The 20,581-nt window shown below is 47.6% G+C and overlaps 1 protein-coding gene across 1 annotated transcript in view; it reads right to left on the bottom strand.

Annotated features, from left to right (window-relative positions):
- USP31 (ubiquitin specific peptidase 31) overlaps positions 1-20,581 on the bottom strand; it is a 55,211-nt gene that overhangs the window by 10,213 nt on the left and 24,417 nt on the right. Inside the window, exons 2-14 of the mRNA XM_067534104.1 lie at positions 17,553-17,690; positions 16,989-17,077; positions 15,610-15,702; positions 14,024-14,159; positions 13,201-13,345; positions 10,644-10,821; positions 9,475-9,586; positions 7,741-7,835; positions 6,257-6,334; positions 5,586-5,715; positions 2,823-2,942; positions 2,073-2,298; positions 667-825 (exon numbers count right to left, since the gene is read on the bottom strand). Coding sequence (XP_067390205.1) covers positions 667-825; positions 2,073-2,298; positions 2,823-2,942; positions 5,586-5,715; positions 6,257-6,334; positions 7,741-7,835; positions 9,475-9,586; positions 10,644-10,821; positions 13,201-13,345; positions 14,024-14,159; positions 15,610-15,702; positions 16,989-17,077; positions 17,553-17,690 — 1,699 coding nt within the window. The remainder of the gene's footprint in view (positions 1-666; positions 826-2,072; positions 2,299-2,822; positions 2,943-5,585; positions 5,716-6,256; positions 6,335-7,740; positions 7,836-9,474; positions 9,587-10,643; positions 10,822-13,200; positions 13,346-14,023; positions 14,160-15,609; positions 15,703-16,988; positions 17,078-17,552; positions 17,691-20,581) is intronic.

The following is a 20,581-nucleotide window of genomic DNA, read 5'->3' as shown; positions in this document are numbered from 1 at the left end:
TGGCCTCCTAGCAAAAACAGGACTAGCCAAAGTACTGGACACACATGATCAGAGTGTCCTATCCAAAACCGTGCCAACCTGGTTACAGGAAGGCAGGCATGTGCCTCTGGCAGGGGTGAAGGGACACTCAGCTGAGCGCAGTAACTGAGCTGTAGCCGTGTTGGGCAAGGACACAGGCTACATCATACAGAGGGAACCTTAACCAGATGAGTCTGAAGCCCTCCCTGCATTGCTTTCACTCCAGTGCTGCCCTCCCAGAGGGCCAGCAATGGTTCTCTCTCGGTGTTCTTCAAAACGGCTTTCTGCAGGGTTGGACAACATGGTGGTAGAAAGGCCGGTGCATTAGCTATAGGAGTGGTTCCATCATGACTAGCCCTGAGGGAACAGAGCAAGGGCAAGAACAGCAGTGGAAGAATTTCCCAGAGTCTGCAGTGTAGGCAAGAGGTCTCAGTGGGGGCAAACCCAAGCGTAGGCTGTAGGATGGACAGGGCCTTGTGTTCTCAGCTCTCTGGCAGAGCTCTCTATCCCTGCCTCGTAAGCACACGTTGAAATCATCATTAGGAATGGGCATCCACTCAAGAGCAAGAGGCACTAAGCCAAAGCCCTTCCTTCAGTTCTATAAGAAAAGACCATGCAAGTCCCTTGACCCAGCCAGTGGGGCTTTACCTGCCACAGAGCTGTTAGCGGACCACGATGGGATCGTAGTACGCCTCTGGTAGAAGAGGATATAAGCGGTCTGCTTGCAGACTTCGTTTTCTGCCAACTGCTGCACGTCAGCATCATCGAAGCAGTACCACAGGCCATCGACAGAGTTCTTACAGTATGCTGAGAGAGAGAAGAATGCTGTTAAAGACCTCACAGCAGCAGGCACCACCCATTTCATTCCTGTCAACCCAGCAGCCAAATCAGTTTTATGACAAACTGCAAGCAACCTCTTCTGAGACCATGGGCTCAGTTAGACAAACTGGAGAAGGAAGGATCACAGATCTACTATACTGGCTACCCATACTCAGTGACCAGCGGGAAGCTTGCTGAAGACTCCAGAGATGTACATTGCACACACTCCAGTGCCTACAGTTGCCCCATGCTGTCCCTACAGAAGGGACCCCTACTTTGGGACAGCTCCATTCATATTATTTTTCATTTGCGGCCTTTTGCCTCTGTTGTTGTAGCTTCTCTCAATTGAGCAAAGCAGCACTAGAACATCCAGAGAACACACATTAAAGAAATGGTACAAGTTGGATCACAGAACTAGGAGTACAGAAGCAAAAGACATTGAAAGGTGCTAAATTTCTCTCTCTCTCTAGCTGTTCCTTAGAGCCCCATAAGGCCAAGCAAGTAGGACTCTGCTGTTTTTAAGACAGCCTGGGATATGCGCGCACACAGCTGAAGTATCAACACATTTCATGTACAACGCAAGCTCTTGTGGCAGGCAAGCACTGAACAGGATTTTGGAAGATGGAAGGAGGGTTAACTTGACCATCCTTTCTAAGGATGATGGCTTTTTAGCATCTTTATCTCCAAAAAGAGCAGTTCGGAAGATGGAGAAAATCATTTTTGTCAGATTTGATTGTAATTCATAATCTGACACTTCCACAGCTGGAGGCTTTTCATCTAATGGCCAGCTCAGTTCTACCTGGCACTCCATGTTCAGACAAGCTCCTACCAGAGGAGGATTAGGGAGTAGGCAGCCGCAAACAGGGCTCTAAGTACATGCCTGGCCCTCATCACCATGTGACCCAAGCATCTAGAGTGGGAGTCAGCTATTTTACTGTGTTTCTACAATTGTTGTTTGTACTAGAAGGACCCGTATACAGGCTGTTTGGTGGGGCACGTGAAGGGAGTTTGGGCCTAGAGGCACTGTTCCAGTTCCCTGTAAACAAGTCACAAAAGGCCACAAAAACACACCTATAAAATTCACACTAACTAGCCCCGTATTAGCAGGCTCCGAGGGGCCAAGCGAGATTGCTACAGGGTCAAGAAGGAGGCACATTGGCACGGCCACAAAGCTCCACCCCAACAGTTACCTGCCTTTCTGAAAATGCATCAGTCTAAAGCTGTCAAGCACTTGCCTGTGTAGTGGCCTCCTTGCATAGTGCCGTGGTGATTGCACACAGCATACAGGTCGTAGATATAATCCTCAGGGTCCCTTCCAAGACCGTAGGGTCGTCTCCATGGAGACCAGTGAGATGGCAAACTCCAGCTACTCTGACTACGTTTGACAACATGAGGGGTCATATCCAAGCCAGTCAGAGGGAACTTGACCATGTTTTGAAGTTTCATTCTTCGGTCTCCTTCCTGTTGAAAAGGAAATGTGAGTTACAATGGCAGGGAGGGTCCTGAGCTTGAGGAATGCAAGAGGCAGAATCACAATCACACCGTGAAGGACTTCTCTCTGCAGCTCCTCTCTTCAGAGGCTACTGAGCCGCCACCACCAACACAGCAACGAGAGAAACTAGAGTGAGACTCCCAAGCAAAGGAGCTGTTCTGGCAGACGGAAGAATGCACAGAAAGGCAGGCAAGGTCAGTGTGTTCCAGGGCGCAGTAAACGCCGCTTGGAACTGTAGTGTGAGGTTGTATTGAGGAACACTCGCGTTTTACTTGGGTGTGTGTAAGAGCCACAACTCCAGGTGGCCATACAAGTACATCTAGGACATTCGTACTTCTGGTGAGCACAATTGGCCCCGTGGGGCCAGTATTTCATTGCAAAGTAGCCAAAAGGCAACATGCCCATCGACTGCGGAGCCTCAGAGGGTCTGTTCTGAAAGCCCATTTTGTAGTGCTCCTTTTGGAGCCTCCCACTTCATGCACCTGTTTCTTACCTGTCTAAAGCGCTTTAGATGGATGATGAGAACATCAGGTAAAGTCCACAAGCTCAGTGTAATACTCCCCTGCTGCAGCTGCTTGCAATGCGGGCAGCGCCATGCATCATCTGGAGCAAGCTAAGAAGAAGGAGCATTAGCAGCTATTAGCTGGCAAACATCTCACTTGGACCATTAACCCACAGCCACTGCTCACCTACGCACTCAGACGCAGTGCATCCAGACGCCTGCCCCGAACACCTTCACTGCCTGGCGGTCACCCCCGGCCAACAGGGCTTCCCAGCTATGCAGAGGAACCTTTGCAGGAGGAGAACTCCCCAACGCTCTCCACATTGGTGGTGCATATAAACATGAGGGGGCTGGACACAGGAGACACTTCAGCCAGTGCAGCTGCACACTTCCCACATCCCCTTCCATGGCCATACACACAGAAAGGTAAAAACGGGCAGGGCTGGCAGCATAAGAAAGCAATTCTTTGCCACTGGCGAGAACACACTTACCCAGAGGGAGGGGAATCGGAATCCCCCACCAGTTAGAACTGGAAGAGCACGGGCTTATTTGGGATCTCACGCACAATGCTCTAGGCAAGAACCCCTTCCTCCCTATCCCATTTACACATGGAGCTAGAACCCCAAAGAAAGTCCGTAAGTGGGAAAGGAAACCACTTCTTAGAAATGGGATGAATCACTGTCCAACCACAGCTCAGTGCCGAGCACCAGGCTAGAAGCCCAGAAGCCACTTACAGACTGACAACAACCTATATAATAAGTGTGTTCTCTCTGCTCTGACTCAAGCAACGGAAGAGGCTGGAAGGGTTAATGCTTAAAAACCACACAGCTTGTACGACACTGGCAGAGCAGGCACCAAGTCAGGCCCAGGTCCCCATGGCTCAACTGACACCGACAGACACAGCTGGAATCAGCCTGGCTCACCTGTGTGTTCACAGTGTTAAAATAGGTGTTAGGATTACAGGGACATGTTCAGTGGTTAGACTTTATTGAATGTACATGAGCTGCTGCAGGCATTAATTTCACACAACATCTGCATCCCACACTGCAAGGCAGGATTTGAACATTTGCATTCTAAGCCACTGTAATAGTGCAAATCAGCAGACAGGAGAAACATCAATTAGGGTGAAACGCTGGTCTACAACAGAAGATGTGCTACCCTGCCTGACAAGGAAGGCCCATCAGCACCAGATGGGCTAGAGGGAAACATCAAAGGACAAAAGACTGTTTATACTCTCGCCCCCCACCCCCATTCCTCCACTCCCCATGATGACTCTTGCAAGTGAATTCCTCCCATCAGCTCAGTCTGCAGCTCAAAGCAGAAAGCTCCTCCTAACACGGAGGAATGTACGTCTGTATATCTATGCTGCTTGGACTCTGAAGGGCAAGGATTATTTGCCACAAGCAAAAGATCCCCCGTGCTTTGTTAAAGGACGTATAGAGCTTGCTAATCACAGTCTTAAGGTTCAAAAGCAATAGAAGTTTCTAACTCATTTGTGTTTACCTAGGTTTACCTGCTTTAACCTTGTCAACAACCCTCTTGTATCCTTTTCCTATACAATCAATCTTCAGATAGTTTATTATAGGATTGGCCACAAGTGTTGTCTCTGGGGTGAGATCTAAAGTGCAAACAGCCTGGGGTAAGCGACTGGTCCTTTGATACTGGAAGTATCCTGAATATTACTGTTCTACTTGGTGTAAGGAACCTTCTATCACACAAGTAAGTTTAGCTGGGTAGCAAGACAGATTGGAGTACCCAACGGGTCTGTCTGTTATTCCACAGTTAGGCTGTTATAGTGCCCAAGGAGTTTACACTCCACAATGGCTGGTAACATCCAAGTATAGAACTCACCACCAGTTTGGGGTTGGTGCCCTGGTTTTTAACAATCTGCCCTGAGGTTGGTACGGACGCCCTTGAACCACTACAGGACAGCTTGAAATTAGCTTTGGGACTATACTGCTTTCGATGTGTAATTACAGCACCTGGCCCAAAAAATGAAGCCATGTTCTGGACAGTGAGAGTCCATTCTGTGGCCAGGCATGCAGATCACATGTGCATGCATTAAAAGGGACATCTGCATGTTCCCCTCCTGTGCAGCCCCATGTTGATCATGCACAGGACGTCTCCCCCAGAAGTGGGGAAAAGCCTGCTCCCCGAAGGTGCCTGGTACCAAGCTAGCAGTCTCTCCCTCGAACACTGCATAGGCTTAAAGCAGCTCTTCTACAAGAGGTTAAGTACAGCAGGGTCTAGACTAGGTGTCTCCAGCCTTCCCAGTAGTGCTCCTTGGTAGATGGAGATTAATTTTGGGTAAGAAAAAGGCAAGATCCCTGGAGAGAAGGAGCCCTCGGAATGCTTGCTAGGGAAGCTCAGACTGAGCAATGTAGTTCCCAGGGGCATGTGTAGAGGGTTTTAGAGGCAGCCTGCACTGCAAGAGGAAAATCCCTTCCGGTCTGCCTCAGAGACTTGGAAACACGCAATAGCATATTCCCATGAGAATAAAAAGAAGCCCCCACTGTCTGCAGGAAGCAGTACTCCCTCAGGAGGAGGACACTGCCAAGGAGGAGGAGGAGGATCTGAACTGGGCCTCTGATACCCCAATGAAGCAATGTTCGCAGAAGAGAACAGCTGCTCCAGCAAGCTAGTGAATCTAGGCAGCACAGGAACTGACTACAGCAGCAGAGAAGAGGATGGACTACCATTCTCCTCCCCGACTTCCTGCTCCATCTGGAAAGAGGCCAGGTCCTGGGCTCCTACCTGTTCCTCTTTGGTGTAAAGTTGGAAACACTGAGATAAAGTGCAGGACTGAGGTTGATGATGAAGCTCCCTCTGCTGACGGACACTTTCCGAGTCTGGGACGTACTCATCCTCCATATTCACAAACAAACTGCACCAGAGAAACAAGGCATTTACCAGCTGTACAATACACGCCCCCCCCAATTCCTCCCCGTTACAGATGAGCTGTTGCAAGGCTGGAGATATATCACTTGCTTGATCTGTCCCACCCCACAGGGAGCCAGCACTGCCTTGGTAAGAGGCTGCTCTACAGCAACTAACTAAAGGCAAGAGCAGTTTTGGAAAGTGGGGGCAGGGGGCACCCTCCCAACCTCAGGTCTGGATCTGATAGCAGAAAGCCGCCCCATGTATTTCCCTTAAGACCCCCTCCCACAAGAATGGGAGCTGTGCACATGGAGCAAAAGGTTCGCGATTGGGAAGCCAGCTCTGATATTACGAATCCAGGCTAGACAGAGGTTAGGATTCCACCACACGGACGCTCCAATCGCTACATGCTCCTGTCTTTACAGCTACAATCTACACCTGAACATCTCTGAAGCTGGAGATTCTATGGGATCTAACATTTTGCCGCATTTCCTATCATGCCAGGCTGTTTGCAAACACTTCCCCGCACTTAATACAACCATACTTACTAATCTTTAGTCTCTTTGTCCCATTCTACCACCAACTTCACATGAGCAGTTCCACCCTGTCCACATGACTTCAGTGCCCTGGAGAGAGAAGCAGACATTGTAAGTTAGACCTGTACTATATATCCCCTACCCTCAACCACCAAACAAACCTAGCAGGGCCTTACATGGTAGGAACTTGGCTGGACCAGAGAAGCAAGTATATTCTACTGCTGCTAAATAGATACTGACAGGCTACTCAAACAAATCCAGCCAGAACAGCTTATCCATAAGGTGTTCAGCCACAAAAGTGACCAGATATTCTGGGGAATTTTCCTTCGTGCTATCATCAGCAAGGAATAGAATAAAGAAAGGATACCAGAAAAACTACTTGCTAGACACACTTCACTCTGCAAAATGGAGCAAGGAAATAAACTCAAACAGTGAGTTCTGAAGCCAGCAAAATATATGACCAGAGAAACAATGCATGAACCAAAAGTTCTGCTAGCCAACTGGATTCCAGTGTTTTCCTCCCTTGAAAAATGACCGTTCTGTCTGTAATCAAGACTGCCCCATGAACAAGACCTGCAAGAATTTTAAAGGGTTTATATCACCTCCAAAACTGGAGGTCCTAATCACTCAGTGTGCGATAGCTCATAACGGAAGAGTGATGCTCATGAGACTTTGCCCCAGTTTGGGGATCTGTCGGTGGTACTTCTAACAGGCCCATTGTTTCAGTATTTTATTGCTGGCCATCATATTCCCTTGGGTACAGTTTCTTGCTTCACTGGTTGTCTTAATGGTAATGCAGTGATGTCACATGCTGCTGATATGGTTTTGCATTCCAATCTATTCTAGCTACGCATATGACTCATATCAACACATTCTCCAAGAACCTAGGTGTGTGTGCATTGCAGCGATGGGTGAAGTGGCTCCTGAAGTGCTGTGGGATGGGAGGGGCTAGGGAAAGGCAGAATTATTAACGTGTTCTACTCGGAGCAGAAATCCAATTTTAGAGATGCCGTTTTCGAGTCCACAGACCCTTCCTTGCTTTCCCTCAGACACTAGCATGTCTCGTGCCAGCAACAGGCCTGTAAGTTGAACTCCTCCTGCTACTAGAGATGGTCCCGCCCTGGGCACAGCTGAACACGGCCCTTGCTAAGTACATTAAGGGAGTAAAATGACTGTAAGCCAAGTATAGTCTTTTACCCTCTCCTTCCCCCCCACCTGCCTCTCATCTTCTCCCCCCACACATTTCCACTCACTCATTCGCATTCTCCAAGTAGTGTCAAGTAAGAGTTTTATCATGGATTTTTCTAATGGAATTTTCTTACAACAAAACAACACATGTGCATGGCCCTCCAGGTTTAGAAAGTCTATCTGTGCTCCCACACATAAGGCAACAGTCTCCTAAGGACGAGGCAGCAATACTGAACTGCAACACAGAACAAGCAAGGAGTGAACTGGGAAATACTGTTCCCCACTGGGGGAACAAGGGCCTTGCTTACCGTTCCACAGTGGGGTGGCAAAGAGGTCGCTCCTCCTGAGGTAATAGATATGTTATGCCCACAACACTAACCACCCGCAAGCTGAATGGACAAACCTGTGGTAAACAGGAAAAAAGTGAACTGGTTGAGTGACTGAAGTTGGATTTATTCTAAGAGGCTGGTTCCCTCCCCACAGGGGCCAAGGCAGGATCTGTCCCTCTGGTTATGCGTTTTGCAGGAGAAAACAAATAGGTGAAGTTCTTGTGGCTACTGAGCTAAGAGTAGATGTTCCTGCACCTGGAAGCCAATGCAGGGACACTTGAAAGAGCTGAGGTTTGGGAGAATGACCAGGAACTCCTCCCTAGCAATCAGGCAATGCCTCCTCTCCCCCCACCGCTTGGTTCTTACACAGAAGTTTTCCAACAGACACGTCTGCCCTAAGAACCACCTCGCACACTTGTGGGAGCCACGAAACCAGTCAGCAACTAATGTGTCCAAGTCTTGGCAGTACGTGACTGACTCTTCTTCAGAGGCGTAGGAGGTAACAAACAGGGCTGGTCTTGTGAGAAAGTTATGTCTTATCTCAGATTGTTCGTTATATAGCTGGGAATCATTTACTGCGAGGCATTTCTCAATTAAGAATGTTAATGGCAGAACTACAAAATAAAGGATGGCACGTTTGATCTTACAAATGACTCATTACAGCTTCAAGCCTCAGATTTTCGCAATTTAAACTGTGAACAGTTTGAGGCTTATGAGTGGGGGCGTGAAGAAAATGAGCAATCATCTCATTGAAACAATTATACACAAAGGACTGATTGGGGCAGAAATTCTCCAGGAACGAAGAGCTGGAAAGATCAGCATGGGTTCTAAACAGAGTTTAGTCAAAAGTTCTCAGGGGACAAGAAAATTCTCTGGCTAGCCATCTAGTCTGCTCTCAGCTCCTCCAACACCTCCCCCAAAGATTGAAGGCAAGCAGTGCCCCTATCAGGCTGAACCCAAACACAGAGCACTCTAGTTCATCTACTCCCCTTGGCATTGCATTTCTCATGCTCGCCTCGGCTCAGGGGGCTTCACAATGGGATTTTCTCTTAACCGCAGAAGTTGCATCCTGACCTGAGAATGAAATGAATATCAATATGGCACTCCAAGAACGTACAAGGTTCTGTATACTCGCCAGGACTTTAATCCCGAACAGAGCCCCAGGGCGATTCCTTTGGTCCTCCCCTAACATGGGTCACATCAAAATTAGACACCTGCTCATCCCAATTTTGCCAAACCTGTGCTTTTCATAGCAGAGGAAAATTCCAAACATGAGAGCTGAACACTTGGCGGGCTCTATCATTCAGACCGAAGGGCTCTGCTCCAGTAGGTGTAAAAGGCAGAGATGCCTCCTACTTACTGATTTCAGTTATGGAAGGAAGAGGAAAGAAAGAGTTCTTACAGTGTGCTGCTGTCAGAAAGGCACACAGAGCTATTTGCGGAAATCCTTTATGCAACAGCCATAGGAAACTGACTTCATTCAGCCCCTGCCAAGGCCAAGCACCTGTAAGTTTTCAATGTGGTAAATAAAAGTGGGCAATTTAGCAAATGGAAAACACAGGCAGACTGCACGGTATACCCACCCCAGTAAACATTTCACTTAAGGAATGGTCCATCGTCACACACAGCACCTTCGCCACCTCCAATCAACTTGATTCAGCTTCAAGCTACAAAGTGATGGAAATTCCAGGAGCAGAAGGGTCAGTCTCTTACCTGAATGCAGGCCGAGGGCCGCAGGATATACTGCATCTTCTCCAGGATTTCCTTCTGGAGGAGATCCCAAGCAATTGTTTTCTCCAAGTGCAACACAAAGGGCTGGCCAAACCTATTGAAAGGAGTAACGTTTCAAGAAGCCGTTGAAAGACTACTCTTTTTGAGGGCATGATAATGATGGCTGATGTTACTTTCCCTCTCTCACTGCACATATACAGCACAACACTGAATAGCATCAACCCTGCCAAAGCCTGGAGTTTCAAAGTTAAAGATGACACTCTGTATGAGATTTCCAGCACTGCCCCACCAAAGCCCATGGCATAGCTCACCCTTCTCCTCATTAACTCCAGTTCCCATCTCAGAAAAACACGAGGCCTAATTCTACCCTCACCCCAACTCCACTGACCTCAGTGGAGCCCAGGCCTCTGAGACCCGCTGAGATCAGAATCAGGCCCAGATGGATTTGGGGGAGGGTGAACATTTAGAGGTACAACTGGAGCACACACAGACCCTTATTGGTAAGGCTGTCTGAGCAGTCACATTCAAAAGGGCCTTTTTCACTTGGCTGTAACTTCCCACCAAGAAGTTCCCCTTTTCAAGCTGAAGTTTCGCAGGCCCAGTCCCCACTTGAAAGTGAGTTTTTGCAAAGTGTGATCATCACCGGTTCAGCCATTTGCCAACATGAAGATGAGGAAAGAGAATAAACCTCCCACTAGAAGAGCTTTCCCATGCCCACTCAAGACCTCCACAAGAGCAGGTCGAGTTGACGTTTGGTAGGAAGGTATATCCGGTACGAATGTGGCCCGCAACACTCTCGGAGAACAGGCTGGCTCACCAGAGGTGATTTCAGACCACCGGAAGAGGTCTAATTCCCAATGACACACCCAGCTTCCCTTTAGCGCTCACAGTTGTCATCCCTGTTTAACGGCAGACTCAACCATGAATGGCTTCAAATGAATCCAACGGCTACATCACTGAGCATATCATGCTTTTAGGGGGCCAGGGAGCCTTCACACCTTGCTCCGGCTCCCAACAGGAGTTCGGACTTGACTCCGTGGCTCCAGAGAGGCGGCTCTGTTGTCACCTCACTACATGGAGAGTTACAACAGTGAATCCTGGCTTATTGCGGAGGCCACAACCAGAGCTTCAGCCTTGAAGCTGGCCTTTACCTTTTCCCCTGCTGCCCAGTAGATGCTCTGTTGCAGACCAGCAGTACAATCTTGTCGTTTGCTGTAGACCGAGGAGAGGGTTCCAGTTTCCCTGATTTCACCGCTCCTTGTGTAAAAGATGTTCTGTGGTGGTCAGTGCTGTATTTCAAGTTATTCAGGTTATTGTTCACATGAATTCCTGAAACATTAGGGGAGAGAAGGCATTTTACATGGTTTTCCTCTGCTACTGGGCCCTTGTCGACACTTCCCTGGGGAGGGCACATGCTCTCAAGAAGCCTTCTTTACCTTAGGACAGCATGCCAATGTAAAATCAGGGCCTCTAGATTGTATCACTTCTATTCGATTCATTGTCAAATACTTTTTAAAACTAAACAAGTTATTTTATATATGTGATTATTTCTATACAACAGAGATACAATATAGCGTGCACACCCACACACACCCACCCTACTTCCTTACACTGGAAACCCAGTTCAATTGTTTGCACATGCACCTGCAGCTTTAGATCAGCTTATTTTGTTTCTATGTAAAAGGAGAATTATTTGAAAGAGTAAATGAAAAAAAAAATCTTGCTCGTTTTCAAATATAAGCTTTACTTTTATTTTCCTACACCCCACGCCCAGATGTTTCCTCCTCTAGTTGGTGAAAATGGTATTCTGCCAAATTGCTAACAGAGCTCCAGCAAATCTAGCTTCCTTTGGTTTCCTTCCCCATCTGTGCACCAGCAGCATGCGGTTCAGCTGGAAAATGCATGAATTGGCTGAAGCATGTTAGCACCAGCTACTGCAAAAGAAGACCAGAGAAACGCAGGGTTTTCATCCTGCAGGATTTGAGTTAGTTACTCCCTGAATGGGAGTTACTCAGACTAGGAGAGAACTGGGGCCCCAGGGCTTTACAAAGAGGGGACATTTTGTTTATTGCTGGTGGTTAGGATTCAGGAATCTGATTTTCATAGCAAAATTTTAGCTTCTTAGGTTGTGTTGCAGTTCAGGGCAGCTGCCCCTGTAATTCCCTTTAGCACCCCAACAAGAACAGCCACCCTCACACTTCTAGCTCCCCAGCTGGTGCCTGAGAGTGAGTGCCCTTGCTGGGCCACTACGAGGAAATGCAGTGGCAGTTGCCTGAACTGCAGCATACAGGATGACAACGTGTTTGGGATCTGTAACAGTGTGAATTGCACAAGTGCCAACAGCAGGGAAAAAAAGTACTGTAGAAGAAAAAGCAGAGAGAAAAGTGTCTCAGTAGTCTTTTTGGGAAAAGGAAAAGCAAAAAATGACTGGGGAAAAGGAATTATGAACAGCTGAAGAAAAATTGGCTGATTGAGTTATGCAGAGAAAGACAAATCAGCCCTGAAAACTTAACTCCCTTGCTTGACTCTTCTGCTGTTAAAAGCAGTGCATTAAGAACCACTGCACAGGAAGGCACCCCTGACCTATTTCTCCTTTGGTCCAAAGAATGCCTGCTTGTAAAATTCCCGGGGGGTGGGGAGCCTCAATCCAGAATTGAGGCAACTGACCCTTTTGGTAAAAACAGGATACGAGACATGATCCCTAGAAACTGCACGAGAAGTGGGAGAATCAGGTCTCAAGTTCTCATCCACAGGTCTTGGGTAGCAAGGGAAAAATGGGGCTCATGAAAGATCAGTCTCACAGGTTCTAAAGAGGGAAATCAGGCAGGTTGGTGGTCAGACCACGCCAGACTTTTAAAGGAGGCGTACTGATTTGCTAGCTGAAGCTCTGTTTTACATTTCACCCATTCAGATAACAGACAAGTAATGGCAAAACTGCTATCCAGAGAACACATCTGTCCAGGCAATCAATCAATGTATTCCCTAGAATGTCAGTCAGAACCTAATTACACCCACTTCTGCAGAGGGCTTTGCAACAGACTGACAATATCCCGTAATATCCTGAATGAACGTTACTGAATTAACTATTCATTATTGATATAACCTTATTATAATAATATATATATATAATATATTATAATAATAATATATATATTATTATAATATTATAAATCTTATTATAGAATCGGGATACATTGTATCAGAAATGCAAATGTTTATTTACTATCATGAGATTGCATGGAACCTCTTTAGCAGGAAAACAGGAATACTGCAATCCCTGAAAGGTATTGGACCCTTCAAAGTCCTTTTTGCAACGTGTGTGAAGTGGATTTCCTAGGAAGCACCTGAAGGTGAGGGGAATGCAAATTCTACCCTCTGAAGCCAATCTCTTGAAGATGCACCTTCAAGAAAAAGAGGCCCACTGTGTACCAGTTACCTATGGAGAAATACATGTGCGTTACCCTGTACTGTGACAAGTTGCTCAGCACCGTCCCTCCACCAGGTTCCAAGCTAAGCCAGCTGCATCTGGAGTGCCAGCCCATGGAAACAGAGCCCAATTCTGAGTCAGGAATCAGCAGACGCCATGTTCCTCTCCATCACTAGTTCATATTACCAAATGCCCCCTTTTCAAACAAATTCCCTTCAGCCAATACTCCAGTAGAGGTGGAGTTGGGGAGAAGGGGCGTTAAAGCAGACCTACCCACTTACCTCTCTGACTAAGGATCCCCTCAGGCCTAAATATCTCGGGGGTCTCAAAGGCAAAAATGCAGTCACTTTCATGAACTGTGTCCAAGTCATCGGTGTCACAGAAGGAGCGATGGAACCCATCGTAGTACATCTCCGTTAGCACAATCTAGAAGACAGAAATGGAACAGCAGCCCTTAGACCAGCAGTGCCAGCCACAGCTGAGCTACCAAAGTCAGCACCAGGGGAGGAAGGGCACCCAGGACAGCAAGAGAAGTTGAGGAATGGCCTTTTGCTGAATTTTCCTCATGTAGGATTGGAATTCTCCAGTCTTACAATATCACCCGATGAGAAGTGGGGGAGAGGCCTGACCATGAAGGAGCAGCTGGGATCAAGGGCACGCACGCATGCACACACGTTTTTGTGGGATCCTATGTCTTAGTAGTTTTCCCACAGGACTCTCAAAACTCCAGGACATTTCCCATGAGCCCCTGCTGGTTTCTCAACAGTGAGCAGAGAACATGTGAACATACAATCACTGTAGGGCTGTCAAACACACACACCAGGCTTTCCCTTCCTCAAATAATGGAGCAAAAAGGAGCAGGAGCAGCAGTGCAGCCTGGAGGCCTGAGCAGGGAGCTGGTGTAACCTACAGATAGCCAAACCGATTCATGTGTGAGTTACAAGAAAGATACAGCACGTTAACCTAGTTTCTGCCTTCTCCCATTTCCTGCACACAGGTCCACTGACCTGAATCCCGAGCGTCCATTGTTACCTGCCATAGCAACTAGCACGATGCATCAGAACTCCTTCAGGACACCAACAGTGACCAAAGACCAGCCATTACCTGCTCAGTGGGTATCTTGGTTTCCCTGGATACCGCTTCACGCAACTTCGCCACTGTCCCAGACAGAGGCACTGCCACACCGATGCGCATGCAGTGCGAACACTTCCCTTGATACACCACAGTGACATAGAGAGGCCTACAGAGAATACAAGGAAGAACTGCTTTGGGATGGCTGAACATTTCTACACGGAACCTAGGAAAACAAGCTCAACCGGAGTTCAGCTTGGACTGATGGACAACGCAGGCTGTAGAATCATGTACATTGCACACATCACAAGAACACAGACCATTTCTCATCTGGTTGTTATGATGTTTACTCTCTAGAGCACTTCGGGATAGATAAATGGTGTAAGGATATCACTCAGTCTTTGAGTCATGACCCCAGCCTACTTCTCACATAGCGCTCCCAATTCGATGGCTCTATGAATGACCACAATGCTGGTTGCATCGTAAGTAATGAAGTCATACATGACCATTCTGGGTCATGATACACTGGAACTACTCAGGCAACCAGACCCACCCAGCAGATGCTCTGGAGTCCCAAATGTCTACCAGACCTTTAAATAAAGGAGGGGAGGACACCAATCTTACTCCAGGTTGTAGGTACGTTCTCGATGGTGTCAGCCTCTACTCTATGCACTGCCAAATAAGTGGAATCACAGACTAAACACAGTTCCTCAATGAGGCCTAGATGACCTCTTGAGGTCCTTCCCATCCCTCCATTTCTATGATTCTAGGACTGAAGGGCAATCAATATTACCTCAAGGATCCTTGTAACATGGCCCAAATCAATCAAAACTGACATACTAAAGCCACTCGGAAAGAGTGCTGCTGGGAAAATCCATTGGGTTAAAGAGAAAGGGGAAGCATTTTTGCAGGCTCTTTTCTAAAGCTGGCTGGAAATTTTCCACCAAAACATTTTCTCATTGGCAAAAGCCAATTTGTCAATACAGCCTTTCTGCTTTTTCGGTTTAAATTTTTTAAAATGTTTATATTATAGAATCATACAAATTGTAGGGTTGGAAAGGACCTTAAGAGGTAATCTAATCTAGTCCATCCTTTGCACTGAGGCAGGACCCAGTATATCTAGACCATACCTGGAAGGTGTTTGTCCAACTTGTTCTTAAAATCCTCCAATGACTTGGATTCTACAACTTCCCTAAATAACCTCTTCCAGTGCCTTATAGCTAGCAAGTTTTTCTTAATATCCAACTTAAATCTCTCTTGCTGCAAACTAAGCTCATTACTTCTTCTCCTACCCTTGGTGGACCTAAAGAACAATTTTTTAAAAAGTCAAAATCAGAGCAAAACTTTAACCCAAAATGTAATTTCAATCTGTATTGTTTCTATTCGGTTTGGAATGGGAAAGCTTTTAGACCTCTGGAATGCTGAGAAACAGCTCTCCTCTTTTCAGCATTGGCTGGGGGGCTCCTTCAGAACACAGCTGTACTGATTCATTCAATGCAGCCGCAATCTGCCACAAACCTTGTGGGCTTCTCAGTCTCTTCTATATTAAGATCTGTGATGCTACCAAGCATTGGGAAGGACTCTCAGAAATGTAACTGAGGCACAGATTAGCACCTTACCGCGTATGAGGCAGAGGAATTGGCAGAGAGATGCAGAGGAAAGGGTCAAAGGTGTTGCTCTGCTTCTGACAATGAGGACACGTCAGCGAGGACCTATTAAAATATTAATGGGGTAAAGTTACGTCACTCATTGAACTAGGGACAAACAAACCAGCAAGAACACAAACAAGTGACCTGCTGTTCCCTCTGAATCAGTCCCCTTCCCCCACACACTCCAGCAGGGCTCTGCACAGATTTTGCAGACAAACCGTTGCTGCCAGTGAAAGGTGCCTAATTCCCAGATCCGCACTCAGTAATTAGTCTCTGAGCTCGTTTATTACAGGGCTTGCAGGAAAACAGGCTCCAGCTCTAATATTTCACTTCGCCTCCACTGAGCCATTTCTGAAATGAACAGTTCACCCATATTTGATTTAATATAAAGAGACAGACAAAGACTATTTTCCCCACATGTCTGGGGGAGGGGATAGTTATGCAGACAGCACAGCAGGTGCCTCAGTCTCCCTCAGTCAGAAGGGAAGGAGACTCCACATATGCGCACGCACTGAGTATTTAATATCCAAAATTAACAAGTCTAGGCCGGGATTTTGTAACACCTCAGGTTTATTTCTTTGCCACTGGGGAGCCTCAGTGACACACTCTTTGACCAGTCAGTCTCCTACACTGGCTGCAGCGCTGCTGGGAGAGTTTGGAAGTTGGCCTGTTTTTCTTCAGTTTCAGCTCCCAGGGTGGAAAGCTCTGCTAATTCCCATGAACAAAGGCACAGTGAAGGACTAAGCTCATAATTTCTTTTCTGCTAGAAAGCCTCCTCATTAGCTTAGATAAATGTAACGGCTACAAGTTTGTTTGGGATTCTAAACTCAAGCAGCCACCACATGCCTCCAGTTCATGCCACAGGCTACTGATTCGGCACAGCCCAGGCAAATCGCAGACATGCTGAATCGCATCCCACACCATTGCTCTCTGACCAGTCGGGCTGGAAATGCCATGCGGGATTGGGTTGGGGGTGAAGGATGAAACAAGTACTCCGGTTTACTGGCTAGAGCGAAACAAATGTAAATTTCCTACTGAAGTGACAGAGACTTTAGTGAAATGAAACTGGCTGTTGCTCTCTTTTGGAGCAAGATCTCTTAGATTTCATTTTCCGGAGTCAAAGGCAACCACTAAGGGAGTCTGACCAAATGGGACATGGAAACACAGCGACACTGTAAACAAAGTGGAGGGTTGCAGAGGGTTAGTTGTCTGCCACCCTCCCCCCCCCCCCCCCCCAGCGCTGCTGAACTGCATCTGGCTCTGCCCCAAAGGATTAAATAATTGTATTGGTGTTATAAAGACATGCACATAAACCCCCCTCATGCAGGGTGCGCTGAAAGTTACCGTACCTGTACTGGGCTTGAAAGAGTTCCTGTATGAAAGAGCTATTGATTGGAAAGCCTGATGCCTCAAGCAGTGCAACGTCTTCCAGCGGAGGCTGAAAGGGAAAAGCAATTCTAAAGGAGGCATGCCAGGACACACAGGAGTGGCATGTCAATCGCATACCGCTAACGGGGAAGAGCCAAGTTAGGATCTCCTAAACTGAATGCACCAGGACAAAGTCAAGGGTTTGAATTGCAAGTGCTTTTGGTTCCCATGGGTGGCCCACAGAGGGGATTGGGGCAACTGGGGCAGCCTCCTGCACTGGGTAAGTATCTTTGGGAGATCAGTAAGCTGCCAGACTTAACGGGTGGCAGAGTCGGGTGTCACCATTCACGCTGGGCTGGGCTGGGGCACACTTACCAGGCACTGGCTGAGAAGGCTCTTTGCAACCACACTCTGGTCGGTGTGTTTTTTAAAGCAGAGATATCGTGGCTGGGAATCCCATACAGAGATGTTTTAAACAAAACAAAGCTTCCATGGAACCACTACTGACTAAATGCCCCTCCCGGCCTGTACTGGATTTGCCTTACCTTCAATGGAGGTCTGCCATTGTGTTTCACTACATTATTGAGGTCTTCATGAACTCTGTCTAACAGCCAGAGCAGAAATTCCTGCGCATCATGCTGCGAGTTCCCTCGGTACTGCATGGAGTTCTTGGAGACAATGCTCTGCAGAGGAACAGCAAAGAGGCACTCAGAACATAGTGCAAGCCCAGGCATAGAACACCTGCCTTCAAGAACATAATCAGCCAGGCTCAGCTACCCACTACAGATGGCCTGTTGCCGATGCGGAGCGTCACAGGTGGAAGGGGCACAGGATCCGGTGCGCTGCTTGAAGGCAAGGTATAAGTGAGCTGAGAGCCTCAGGAGATGTGGAAGTTACTATCTGATCTGAAAACTGGGCAGAAGGGCTACAGCAGAGGCTACCAAGGAGCCTGGTTTCTAGTTTAGACAGAAATATAAGTGGTGCATTGACTGCTCAGGACCGGATGCAAAGAGATCAGCACCAAAATGATCTGTGTGTGGAGTTAGCACTAGCTGGAAATCAGGCAGATGCATTTTAGATCCATTGAAGTGGAGCAGCAGCAGCATTTGCAGGGAGGCTGGCATAGAGACCTTTTGGAGAAGGTGTAAAATGCCCCTGGCATTTCCTCCCCCACCTCAGAGTAGAAGCAAAAATCCAGCTCCAGTATGAATATTCTGACTTGAGGGACTATCTCCATTCCTAGCCTAGTGAGACCAGCAATACCCATCTGGCACAGATGGGCACCTACAGTCTAAACACAGCTTTTGGCAGGTCTAGATTAGTGATCCCTAAAGTGTGGGGCTCAGCCCCCTAATAAGAATGTTCGGGGGGGGGGGGCCATGCAGCAGGGCCCAGGCCAGCCCCCACAGGGGTGGGGAGGGAGCACTACCCAGCCCCGCTCTGCCCCCAACTGCGGCTCCAGCCCCAAGCAACAGACACACTCCTTCCTAGTAATGGGAGGCCGTGAGAGGTAAAGTCTGGGCACCAATGGTCTAGATCCATGCTAGGAAGCGTGTCACAGCCTAAAAGGTTCTAATATCCTGCAACACAGGCCTTGTCTACACTACAAAGATAAGTGGACCTATGGTAAGTCAACTTACAGTCACCACATTAATTACTGCAGTGGCTCATGTCCACACCTACCCTCCTCCCCAGGAACACTTCCACCTACCTAAAGAGGGGCACTGTGGGAAGCTGAGAGCCTGGTCATTCAGCTCTGCTGGCAGTTCCCTGCCGGGAGCCCAGCTGCCTCACAGGCCCCTGGCAGGCTACCCCCCCTTTGCCACCCCAGCTCTCCACTGCCCTGGCTTCTCCAGGTCCAGCTGCACCACCTCCTCGCCCCAGCTATCTGCCGGGAGCCCAGGCTCCCCTCTGAGCGGGGGTCCAACCACCCCAGTTCTGCAGGGGAGCAGGTGGCAACTAGGCTCTAGTTGCCTGGCTTTTTTGTCAACTTCACAACAAGAATCCCAGCCAACAAGGAACACAGCGTCTACACTGGCACTGTCGCCCTAACTACACCAACAGAAGCCCCACACCTCTTGTTGAGGTAGTTTTATTGTGTCAGCATAGCAGGGGAGTTGCATCTGCAGGGGGGAGCATTTTAGTGTGTACATCTCTCCACTGTTTTGATGACAAAAGCTGATTTTTGTCAACAAAACTCTGTAGTGCAGACCACACAGATGCTATGAAGCACACACTAGTACACCTGGGCCATAAATTCTCCATTATTCAAAACAAACAGGTCTTCGCTGTGCGTCTAAACTTGTGCAGTGTTGCAGGGAACGGTTAACCAACTACCTATCCAATCCAGAAGTGGCTGCATTTCAGTGGTAAGTGAAGTAATATGCAGGTAGATAAGCTTAAAGACGGTTTGCTGAGCGCTTTGGAATCATTCTGGATACAATTCACTACATACCTTGATTAGCGTCATACTCAAAGTATGAAATCCCTAGTTTAAGCGTTTGCTGTTAAGACCCGTCTTCGGGCTCAAGTTTGTGTCAAAGAGCCAGAAGTGAAACGAATCACAAAATCCTCTGCCTAAAACACCCAATCCTTGACAATAGCTAGATACATCCAAAATTTATCTGGATTAGCAAATAGAAATTCCAGCCACTGCTACAGTCCTGGTCGAGGGGCTGCATGCCCTAAAGCACATTCACCACATTTCACCTGTGAAGTGAGTTCACCTTTTAAATATAAAACATCAGTGACCCAGTGTGCAAAACTAGAACGAAGATCACGGTTTGCCTTAGTAGCAGATACATGGTTATGAGCAGGTTTTAGCCCTCAGCCTGGATGCAGCAGCCTAGCCTCTAACTGATGGGAGAGACAAGGAACTGGGAAGTTTGCCAGAGATCTGCACATTTATTTCTTTATCAGAAGAACAAAGTACTATTCATCATCCGACTACTGTCCTGGACTGACGCCATTAAAGACAAGCTGGCAGCCACAAGAACTACATCTTGCAAAGAAACAGCACCAGCAGACAACATCACCTGACTTAGTCCATTTGCCCCTTTGTAGCGCAGAACTGATTTCAAGTGCTGGTCTGTTAGACTTTACTCTCTAAACCAAGCATTTGGGGGGAAGGGGAGAGAGACATCTGGTCTTTTACCATTGTCTATGCCTAGGAACATCATGGTTTTGGACCTTAGAATGGTGATTGAAAGGAGTCTAAGATCTAAGGAGACCCTCGTCGTAACAAGCTGAACTAATAATTGATATTTCATAGCAAACCCATTGAAAGTTGCCTTCCCCAGCTGAATACATTGTCTTTACAGCACGCTGCAGATAGCTCCTCAGACACATTCCACCTCCAGTAACCCATCTACACAAAAGGCTCCTGTCCTAAGTGCTCGAAAGCCATCTCCCAGCTCATCCACGCATCTTCGGCAAATTCTGACAAGGCCGCTCCACCCTGAAGCAGACTGTTTCCTATGCCATGCCTCTGGGAATGCGCAGACTCCATGTTGTTATTAATCATGTTTATTATGGTAGTGCCCAAGGACCAGCCAAGAACGAAGCCCCATTGTGC

This window comes from Emydura macquarii, unplaced genomic scaffold (assembly GCF_026122565.2).
Source record: "Emydura macquarii macquarii isolate MOO-44397 ecotype Brisbane River unplaced genomic scaffold, CSIRO-AGI_Emac_v2 contig_3390, whole genome shotgun sequence".
Classification (NCBI taxonomy): domain Eukaryota; kingdom Metazoa; phylum Chordata; order Testudines; family Chelidae; genus Emydura; species Emydura macquarii.
This window is presented reverse-complemented; position numbering and strand designations above follow the sequence as displayed.